This window comes from Aricia agestis, chromosome 17 (genome assembly GCF_905147365.1).
Source record: "Aricia agestis chromosome 17, ilAriAges1.1, whole genome shotgun sequence".
Taxonomy (NCBI): Eukaryota; Metazoa; Arthropoda; class Insecta; order Lepidoptera; family Lycaenidae; genus Aricia; species Aricia agestis.
In genome coordinates this window covers 2,472,509-2,484,733 of record NC_056422.1, presented here as the reverse complement: position 1 = coordinate 2,484,733, position 12,225 = coordinate 2,472,509, and the positions used below count along the sequence as shown (strand labels likewise).

General features: G+C 37.2%; 1 protein-coding gene and 1 pseudogene across 1 annotated transcript; both read right to left on the bottom strand.

The window, feature by feature from the left end:
- LOC121735633 lies at positions 1–1,458 on the bottom strand. Its single transcript, XM_042126527.1, has one exon. It carries the CDS (start codon positions 1,456–1,458, stop codon positions 1–3), a length of 1,458 nt encoding a protein of 485 aa, XP_041982461.1.
- A 9,291-nt stretch (positions 1,459–10,749) lies between these two features.
- LOC121735632 lies at positions 10,750–12,225 on the bottom strand (annotated as a pseudogene).

Sequence of the window (12,225 nt, the reverse complement as noted above, 5' to 3'; positions counted from 1 at the left end):
CTAAGCCAAATAAACTGTATTACAACTCTTTAACTGCTCATATAGAACTTCAACTAGAAACACACCGAATGATAACAAACAACCAAACAACCAAAGGTAAAATGCTCCTCCCATCTGGTCTAACGTAATCTCACAGCCAACAGTACAACTGTAGCTATTAGCGAGAATATTCTTGTTCGTAATCTTGGCTTTGTCCACCACGGTGATACCAATAGCTTCGTTGTACAGCTTGTCGCAAATTCCAGCTTCGAACAACCTCGTTACAATGTCCTGAAACTTTTTCTGTAGAGCGAAATCTTTTCTCATAATCATTTCGTGATACACCGTTAGCACGTTCTCCTGGAGGCCTAGGACTCTAGCCTCGTCGTTCACAGCGGTCTCAGCTTGAAATGGCAAGAGATAAGTATTTATAATAAGCGTAGCACCAGTATTTGCAAGAATAGTGTTCTCACAATGCCTAAAATCTTTGCAATCGCCAGATGTGTTGGCGAACTCCTCGTAGCTTTTATCTTGAACGAAATACTTGGTGGATGTCTGCAAGTAAGGCTTCTTATTGGATACCTTTAGTTCTTCCACAGTATTGTACGTTTGCGGTGGACCTTGTATAGTTAGATAGGAATATATTTGGGCACCTATGTACGCCGATAGATGCAAGCTCATCACGATTAAAGCGATGTTCAGTATCTTCTGTTTCAAGCTCTTTGGATCCTGCAATGAAGTAGTCCCGAGCAGAGCGCCCCAGCCACTCACAATGGTTTCCACGAAAGATACACTGTTCTCGTCGTATTTCCTCACGAGAGTCCAAATGACCGAGTAGATGAGATAAACTATAAAGAAGTAGTAGACGTCTGTGACCTTGTGTCCCAAAGATTGCCAGGAGCGAATGGCACGGTCCACCGTATAGACCCAAATAACAGATTGGGTGGTGTATATCCCAGAATAAGCAACCACATCTCCGTAAATATTATACAGACCCCCTGCACAGGCATCAAGTGTTTTATTGAAGAGATAATTCAAATACTCCATGTGTAAATAAGGGTTTTCTTCCTCTCTAAAAATATAAAATAAATTCAATGTGGCGTTGAAGTCTTGCGCTATTATTTTTAACATTTCTATATCAGAACCGTTGCCTTCCGTGATTCTGTCTAAATCCTTCATCTTCTCTTTATTAGGAATCATAGAATATGGAAACAGGGTGGCCATCCCAACGTTGAAAGGGCAAAGTTTATAATTCTTAGGTATTTTGGAGGGAAATACTGCTGCCATATTTTTCTTTTCCAATTTGCCGTTCTTGCAAGAATTTATCTGACGTAGCGGCGATTCTTTCAGGCCACATGTATCTTCTTTAATACTTGGAACACAACTTAAGAATTTGTGCTCTCCTTTCACATAATCTGCCAAAATGAACGTGACATCATAAGTTTGTATATCGAATGGTATATTTTGTAGACGTCCCATGCTTACAGAACTTTCAATAACAATAAGGTACTTTATCGAGTAATCCAATGCTAAATCCACTTTTTCTATAAACTCTATATTTTCAAAAAATCCAACCACCAGTTTGCTGCTTTCAAGAACTTCGACAGTACCATTTATGCTATTCAAATCGTTTAATACAATAACAGGTATATTGTATTCAGAAAAATAATTCACAGTAGACTTCAATTGTGTTTGATCATTACTCAAAATTACAGAAGTATCATTTTCTTCTACTGGTTGATAATAAAATAATACAGTGGGTTTGTTGTAAAGACATTTTTGGGAGATTTCAAACAAACATTTCGATATGGTATCCTTGTTTTGCTTTGGATTGTAGAATGGATCAGAATATACGTAGGTTGCTGCACAGACCACGATCAGTACGATGTACATGTTGTTTTTGACCACAATTTTATGAAAAGCGATGAAAATATACCGATAATTTGCTGTAGGTGGGTCGAGCGATGGTATAGACTATAGAATTTAAATCTTGTAGATCCGTAGAGTAAATAATTAAAACTACTAGTAAAGACTATAGAATGTTAGATGGATTATTATTAAACCGGCCACCGTCATCGAAACCGGTGTAGGAGTTATGTAATATAATGTTTTTATGAGCATATTCTCAATAATACAAACATAAATGTTATACTTTTTATATTAATCCGTTTAAAAATTTAATAAGTTCGCTCCATAATTTGCAGTGAAAATAAAAACAATCTGGCATGGCTTTTATGCGTCGAACCAATAAAATTTGAAAGCGCTCACGATATTATTTTATTTTTTAATCGCATACCGTGGCACTCCGACCGATTAGTTGTTAGGGTTCCGTACCCAAAGGGTAAAACGTGACCCAGGGGGATTCAGGCTGTATCTCAAGAACCGCTATAGCTAGACTTCTGAAATTTTCACAGATTATGTATATCTGTTGCCGCTATAACAACAAATACCCATACAACAAACATGATTTTTTGGCCTTTTTGCTCGGTAACAATAATGGTAACAGGTACTAGTTGCCATTATTGTTACCGAGGAGTACTTGAAATTTTCACAAAGGCCTTAATTATATGTGTTTAATAATGAATAATAATATTTACATAAATTAAAAATTAAACTTAAATAATTAATAATGAAATTTAAATAAACTAAACATCCCATACAAAAAATACAATTTTAGCCTATTTTACTCTATAACGGTACGGAACCCTTCGGTGCGCGAGTCCAACTCGCACTTGGCCTATTATTTATCGTTTTCCATGAAACCGATTGCTATTACACCAATTGGGACAATTATTTTGAATAGGGGTTATGACATATTCAACTCTTTACACTTAATAGTCAACGAGCTTTTTGACCGAGCTTTGCTCGGTATTCGATAAAACACGATTATAAAGACATTTTCTAAAAAATGATTCCTAGCTAGATCGATTTATCGCCCCCGAAACCCCCTATATACTAAATTCCACAGCATTCCGCGGAGCACTGGGGCTCCGCTAAGGTCTTGTAGGGGGCTTCGCAAGCGATTCATAAATTGTTTTAAGAAACATCATCAGACACATTCTCTTTTTGGGTCCCAGTTTCTTAAAAGGAGTCCGCCACCAAAACATTATGAGAGCCGCTGTACTAGTTCATCTTTACATGGGGCGTGTGACTTTTAGAATATCAGACCAATTGCTGCCCTCTTGTAAACTGTCACTAAATAGACAGTTATTGCTTGCAGACATAGTTGTGACACTCACACCCGCGCGCCTGACAATATGTCATTCAAGTGCCACAAGATGTTTGTCAGTCTATCCATACTAATATTATAAATAAACAATTAATAATATTATTCAATTCTATTGTTTTCTACGTCTGTGGCGAATTAATAGTACGGGAGCCGTAGAACTTTTTTTTTTATTAGGTAGGTACTATCAAGCTAATTTTTTGTGAGTAGCTTCATTTTGATAAGACAAACAACATTTTTATTTGTGAAGAATCTGGAAAGTGGTAGCTAACAGAGATAGAAAGGATTTCATACTTTCAATTGATGGTCCTAAAATATGGACTGTTTTATTTGTAGGACAATGTTACTCTTAAATTATATAACTAGGTATTAAACTACCAATACACAAAAAATCAGCTGGTTAGTGTTCCGTTTTAGGGTTCTGTAATCAACAAAACTTAGTTGACTACGGTTCCCTAAAACGGAACTCTAAGTAGCTGATTTTTTGTATATTCGTAGCAGTGCAGCGTTGCCAGATTTTTTTTATCCAAGTTTGGAACTTTTTGAGTGAAAAAGCGGGATTCTTTAGTCAATAGCGGGACAAATAGAAAAGATATAAAATCAAAAGTTTTTTGAATTTTTATCTTTTTATTGGTGTTAAAATAACTTTTACATGACAACAGATAGCTAAAGTAGCCAAAGAAAATCCACCCCTCCAGGCTCTACCTCCCACACTCTTATCTTCATTACGCACCTTTCTTACTCAGCACACTGCACGTACGTTCGTTCCCCGAAAAGCGGGACTGAGCCTGTCCCGCGCGGAATTTTGATGTAAAAATCGGGACGTCCCGCCAAAATCGGGATGTCAACCCTGATTGGTAGGTTAAGCCCGGCCGCACATTGTCCGAAAAATCTGATCTGGGCCTGTAGACAAGTGACAAAGCGCTAACGCTAACGCTAACGCTAGCGCTACAAAATGTATGCGATTTGACATAAGTCATCGCTTCGCTAGCGAATACTAATGTCAAATCCATACATTTTGTAGCGCTAGCGTTAGCGTTAGCGTTTTGCCACTTGTCTACAGGGGCAGAATTCGCACAATGTGCGGCCGGGCTAATAGTTATATAATTTAAGAGTGACATTGTTCTACAAATAAAACTGTCCATATTTTAGAACCATCAAGTCAAAGTATGAAATCCTTTTTATTTTTGTTAGCTACCACTTTCAAGATTTTTCGCAGATAAAAATATGTTGTTCGTCTTATCAAAATGAAGCTACTTACAAAAAATTTGCTTGATAGTAATAAAAAAAATGTTCAAGGGCTCCCGTACTATAAGGGAAAAGAATTACTTATAAGGGTTTTAAGTTACACTGAAAGCCTTTTAGAACCCATAATTGATATCCGGTAATGTACCGATCAAGGTACTTATTAAGAAACGAGCTTTTGCCCGCGGCTTCGCTCGCGTTAAGAAGTATTATTATATACAAACTTTCATCCCCTATTTGAAGCCCTTGGGGTTGAAATTTATCAAAATCCTTTCTTAGTGGATGCCTACGTCACAACATCTACCTTCATGCCAAATTTCAGCCCGATCCGTCCAGTGGTTTGGGCTGTGTGTTGATAGATCATTTTGCTTTCTTTATCAACTTAAGAAGACGCGGTTCGGCTCAGTGATTGGTCCAAATTTTGACAGCCAACCAATCGCAGAGCCTGAACGGTGTCTTGAGACCGAGATTTTGAGTACTGACTATTTATACCGGCCTCAGTAGTCAGTATCTCATCAGTCATCATCATCACCATCTCCTACTATCCATTTCTCTACATGACGCGGGTTCACGCCTTAGTCAATTTCTTTCTTTCATATTTAACATTCTTTGTTTTTTTATTTTTTAAATGTTTTGATTTGTTTTAAAATTAAATGCGTGTTTTTATTCTTGTATGTACTGTAATTTGAATTCTTAAACAAAAAATATAAACCGACTTCCAAGGTAAATACAATATTTATAGTAATAACGTAATTAACAAATTATTCTTAAATGAACTAAAAAGTCCTAGTACTATATTTATACTAATATAATAAATGCGAAAGTCTGTCTGTCTGTCTGTCTGTTACCTCTTCACGCTCTAACCTTAACCACTGAACCGATTTTGCTGAAATTCGGTATGTTGATACTTTGAGTCCCGGGAAAGGACATTGGCAACTTTTTAGTTTTTATGCCAGAAAAAATGTACGGTTATGTAAAGTATTGTAAAGGCGCAACAAACGAGTTTTGCGGGCATCGTCTAGTCTATACTTAATATTATAATTCTGCAGAGTTTGTTTGTTTGTTTGAACGCGCTAATCTCAGGAACTACTGGTCCGATTTGAAAAATTCTTTTACTGTTGGATAGCCCATTGATCGAGGAAGACTATATGCTATATTTTATCTCGCTAAGACTAATATGAGCAAAGAAATAGAGGAAAGTGTGAAAAAAAAAGGGGGAAAATTATTTGAAAGGGCTTATTTGAACGTACTGGAGCAATTTTTATGTTATTTGACACACACACATGAAGAATAGGCCACGTGAAACCGTACATTTTCCGCAAATTCCGTGTCATTCCCTAATTACGCGGGCGAAGCCTCGCGGAACATCTAGTATTAAATAATTGTTCTCAATCTTCATAATTTTGAAGTCAGTACCCAGTCCTATAAGTTGCAGTTATAATATTCGGTCATAGAACTGGCGATTTGGTTAGCTGGTTGGTACCGACTTCAAAATAATGAAGATTGAGAACAGAAATACTGAGTACAGAATAAGAAAATTATTTTATACTTTTTAGGAATATTATATAATATTAATACTGTCTTTACCTTGGAAGTCGGTTTAAATTTTTAGTTTAAAAATAATAATTAATTCGATGTGTGATTCTAATCATTCATTTATAGCAGCCGAGTATCATAATTACAGTTATAAATCTTTATCTCTGGTAGAAACTCTAAAAATCGAGAAATCTCTGCATCGCGCTATCGAAGTTTTTTCATGTGGCAAGTACATATTATGTAATATATGTTACGCTCAAAGACCGAAATCGCTCAATGAGCGAAAAACTAATTTTTTATCATTATTATTTATAAAATATCCATAACCAGCGCCAGACAGACAGACAGTAATAATATTAGCACGGATATTATGAAACTATGGATATTTTCAAATAATAATGAAAAACACGTTATGCAGTGATTTAGTAAACGAAAAAATGTTTTGTAGTTCGCGTGGTAATTTAAATATTATAATCTTCCATACCTATGGACGATTAATCAATCAAGAACAAATCAAGAAAAAAAACGAATAGCATATCAGCCACGACACGAATTTCGCGTTATGGTCTTTTTGTGATTGCCAGAACGCGTCGTGGTCGTTTTCATTAGAGCCACGACGCGAATTTCGCGTCGTGGCTGTTTCACTGTGACCACAACGCGTTGTGAGCAATTTTTTCGCTCATTGAGCGATTTCGGTCTTTGAGCGTAACATATTATATGAACCAGCCTAAATTATAATTTTGAGAATCCGTTTCTACACAGTACACAGGATAGCAGTCGTAGCGGTGGACTGCTCCCACCCCGCCGCTCGATATACGTCTATCTTACGACGGAGTATGTCTAGGGTAAAGCACAGAATAGATAAAAAAGTTCAAGTAGGTAAAGGCAGATTTGTCCTCGTATGAGCACTCATATCGGCCTACTGCTGTAGAAAATTTGACTCCCAGTTTTGCACTGACCCACGACACACCTATTAATTATTATTGAAGTTTATTATATATTTGCACTTAAAAAAACACAAATTCAATAATAAAAACCGGCCAAGTGCGAGTCGGACTCGCGCACCGAGGGTTCCGACAGCTTAAAGGTATTATAGACCTGAGTATTTAGTATGAATTTCAATTTAATACCTCTACGCGTTTATGAGGAAATGGGTAGTAAGTTTAAAATTATTAAAAAAAAATATATTATGTGATGTAACTAAAAATTTATGGTTTTCGTAATTTTTCCTTTATCTATGCTATAAGACGTTGCTTCGTACCAAATTTCAAGATTCTGAGTTCACGGGAAGCACCCTGTAGGTTTTGATTCCCTTGCAAGTGTCGAAAATTTGCGGCATAAACGGCTGTATCTTTTGATTGCGTTGGCTTAGAAGTTTGATTTTTTCACAGCTTCAAGGGACAGTAGACCTGAGTAATTGATATAAATTTCAGCTTCATGCCTCCACGCGTTCCTGAGAAAAAGGGTCTTGACAGACGGACAGACGGACAACAAAGTGATCCTATAAGGGTTCCGTTTTTTCCTTTTGAGGTACGGAACCCTAAAAATAAATAAATTCCAAAAGATCGCATAAGGAAATTTGGAATTATCATGTCATTAAATTGACACCACTATAATAGGTAATAAATAATAATAAGTACTTAAAATAAAATAATTTTTATTTTTTATTTACTAGCGAGGCCGATTTTTTAATCGTCAGATAACTAATTTTGTTACCTCCGTTTTGCGAAAAAAATCTGTCAAAACGCGATTGAAAAAACATCCCAAATATCATCCAAATATGATGCGGGTTCAATAAAGCCTCAGTCATTTTTTTTTAACTTTTTTATGTAAGTACGTAGATAATTCTTAGCAGGGTGGTGTCGGGTCTGTACATGATCGCTGGTAGAGTTGTGGTAGGTTATATCGTACCCGCAACTCTGCCTTAAGCGATGAGTGGAGCACCATGGGGTTTTAGTGGGTAGACAGGAGTTCCACATACCCCGGCCGTTATCCCCAATTTGCCGGGGATGCGTAAAGCATTTCCCCATGTTAAAAAAAGGGTAGGTAATTCTTATTAACTTAAATTATTTTTAAAATGTTTTGCTTTGTTAAATATAAAAAAAAAATGTATGTTTTTTAATCTTGCGATGTAATTTATAAAACTGAAAGCTATTAAGTACCGGAACGTAAGTTGATTTTAGGTAAGCAGTATTTATTTAACCCGAGAAGCCTAATCTATCTCAGGATCAGGAGTTCACAAAGCCTAAATATATTATTACCTATGTCTGAGAGGCGTACACATAATAATTTACAATTTTTATGTAAAAATAGCAATTTGTTTTCTCTTTGGGTTGGAAATCAAAAGGTAAAGGTTTTTAATACAATAATAAAATTATACAGGATGCAATTAAACCTTCCTGCCAATTTTTTTTCTTTTATTATTTATTATTTAGTTATCATTAGGACAGTCCATTTAATAAAAAAATGGATGTTTTTTTCAATGACATATTTTATCCCATTTAATCGTTCAGAACCGTGTCCATTAATTGTAGTGTTTTTTAGGATAACTTTCGGTACTGGTATTTCTCAACATTTTAGTCCTGAGTGACTACAAAAGAAAAAATACATGTATATTTATTTTTAACAACGATCAATACATCCAAATTTGGCAGGAAGGTTTAATTACACCCTGTATACCTACTATGCAAAAATTGGAACGAAAATTACCTTATTCTTTAACAGAAACATATTATTTTTAGGGTTCCGTTTTTTATTTTTTTTATTTTATTATGAAAAAAGGGGGCAAACGAGCAAACGGATCACCTGATGGAAAGCAACTTCCGTCGCCCATGGACACTCGCAGCATCAGAAGAGCTGCAGGTGCGTTGCCGGCCTTTTAAGCGGGAATAGGTTAATAGGGGACGGTAGGGATAGGAAGGGAAGGGAAGGGAATAGAGGAGGGTAGGGAAGGGAATAGGGTAGGGGATTGGGCCTCCGGTAAACTCACTCACTCGGTGAAACACAGCGCAAGCGCTGTTTCATGTAGATTTTCTGTGAGAGCGTGGTATTTCTCCGGTTGAGCCGGCCCATTCGTGCCGAAGCATGGCTCTCCCACGTATAAAACGTACCCAAAGGGAAAAAACGGGACCCTAAGACTAAAGAAGAATATCTAAGACTTCGTTGTCTGTCTGTCTCTCTGTCTGCCGACCGATATAGCTAGACTTCTGAAATTTTCGCAGATTATGTATTTCTGGTGCCGCTATAACAGCAAAAATATTAAAGTACACATATATTTGAGGATTTTGTGAAAATTTCAAGTGTCTATATCATCTATACTAATATAAATGCGAAGGTATCTCTGTCTGTCTCGCTTTCACGTCAAAACTACCGAACCGATTGTAATGAAATTTTGTATACAGATAGTCTAAAGCGATTGTGAGGGGGTGTTTACGCGTAAATTTGTTAGAATTATGTTAGTCCCAAAAATGCATAACAGATGGCGCTAAGAGACGCCTACATCGCGATATCGCTTACTCAAACGTTTTTCTATAAGAGGTGGTACCATATAGAATACAGTTCTTCGATTCTTTCGATTGATATACACGTTTTTAAATAACTCACTACTCAGTACTTTTTCTATGCAGTGACGTAACCCTAAACCTACCAATGATAAATAGTTTATGGGTAAAGCTAAAGTTGTGAAATGGAGGGCTAAATAAGCTTTAAAATTTGGCATACATAAAGTTTAATAAAAAAAATTAAATACACAGCTATTTTCGGGTATTTTGATTTAATATTATATATATTATATATAATTTAAGAGCTTTTAAAACCCTGGTACCCCACCAGGGTTTTAAAAGCTTTTAAATTTGACGCCAATTTTGTTGACACCGCGCGCTAACACTCCACGCGGATGAAGGCGCGGGCAACAGCTAGTTATGTATATAAAACAAATAATAATTGCATCATCTTATAAATTTCTTATGTGTGAAAAGCTATTATTCTTAGCCTATGCGAAAACCGCAATATAAAAAACTATTTTAGGTGTAATTTTTGACACTCCTCATATTGCACCTCACGTATAGGCACTCCCATTGTGCTTCTACCATTGGGTAAAGAAGGCAGTACTTAGTTAATTTTCGAAAAATTATTATTGGTAATAATAATATTATCAAATCAAATCATTTATTTCGAGCATCAAAGGTCCATAAAACAGATACCTAGTCAAACATACATATTAATTATATAATAAATACCTTAAAACTAACATATATATTTTTTATATATACTTAAAAAACTAACGTTTTGCCGGCGACGTGACTCGCTTGGTTCCGGAGTCTCCTCCGGAACCTCCGATAGACTACATCTATCGGCCAAGAACTCTGGCGCCTCGAAAGTCGACAGAAGATTCGTCGGTACTCTCACCAGCTAAAGTTAACCTTGTGGCGAGACTGCAGACGCTCGACCCTCAGAGTGTCCTCTTCTTCTGGATGTAGTCCACGACGTCCTCGACCTCCTTGGACCAGTGCAGGCGGGATATGTACAGGGGCGTCGCAGGGACCTCGCTCCGCAGACGCAGCTCAGGTACATATGGTGCGGTGCCGCGATGGTTGCGGGCGGCGGGCTTCTTCCTCCTCTCCACTAGTATGATACATTACACACTGTGATAATATTCACTCCTAAAGTACCAGCGATTGGTTTACCCTATACAAGAATTTATACAGAAACAAATTCAATATCTACCGATTTAGCAATAAAATAAAACCAAACCAATTTCAGCACTAAGCCAAATAAACTGTATTATAACTCTTTAACCGCTCATATACAACTTCAAGTAGAAACACAACAAGTGATAACAAACATCCAAACAACCAAAGGTAAAACGCTCCTCCCAACTGGACCAGCGTAATTTCACAGCCCTCAGTACAACTGTAGCTATTAGCGAGAATATTCTTGTTCGTAATCTTGGCTTTGTCCACCACGGTGATACCAATAGCTTCGTTGTACAGCTTGTCGCATATTCCAGCTTCGAATAACCTCGATACAATGTCCTGAAACTTCTGATCACGAAATGATCATGAAGAAAGAGCGAAATCTTTCTTCATGATCATTTCGTGCCATACCGTTAGCACGCTCTCCTGGAGGCCTAGGACTCTAGCCTCATCGTTAACAGCGGTCTCGGCTTGAAATGGCAACAGATAAGCACTTAGAATAAGCGTAGCACCAGAATTTGCAAGAATAGTGTTCTCACAATGCCTAAAATCTTTGCAATCGCCAGATGTGTTGGCGAACTCCTCGTAGTTTTTATCTTTAACGAAATACTTGGTGGATATCTGCAAGTAAGGCTTCTTATCAGATACCTTCAGCTCCTCCACAGTATTGTACGTTTGCGGTGGACCTTGTATAGTTAGGTAGGAATATATTTGGGCACCTATGTACGCCGATAGATGCAAGCTCATCACGAGATAAGCGATGTTCAGTATCTTCTGTTTCAAGCTCTTTGGATCCTGCAATGAAGTAGTCCCGAGCAGAGCGCCCCAGCCACTCACAATGGTTTCCACGAAAGATACACTGTTCTCGTCATATTTCCTCACGAGAGTCCAAATGACGGAGTAGATGAGATAAACTAGAAAGAAGTAGTAGACGTCTGTGACCTTGTGTCCCAAAGATTGCCAGGAGCGAATGGCACGGTCCACCGTATAGGCCCAAATAACAGATTGAGTGCTATATAACCCAGAATAAGCAACTACGTCCCCGTAAATGTGATAGGGACCCCCTGCACAGGCATCAAGTGTTTTATTGAAGAGATAATTTAAAAACTCAAAATGTAAATAAGGATTTTCTTCCTCTCTAAAAATATAAAATAAATTCAATGTGGCGTTGAAGTCTTGCGCTATTATTTTTAACATTTCTATATCAGAACCGTTGCCTTCCGTGATTCTGTCTAAATCCTTCATCTTCTCTTTATTAGGAATCATAGAATATGGAAACAGGGTGGCCATCCCAACGTTGAAAGGGCAAAGTTTATAATTCTTAGGTATTTTGGAGGGAAATACTGCTGCCATATTTTTCTTTTCCAATTCGCCGTTCCTGCAGGAATTGATTTGACGTAGCGGCGATTCTTTCAGGCCACATGTATCTGCTTTAATACTTGGAACACAACTTAAGAATTTGTGCTCTCCTTTCACATAATCTGCCAAAATGAACGTGACATCATAAGTTTGTATATCGAATGGTATATTTTGTAGACGTCCCAT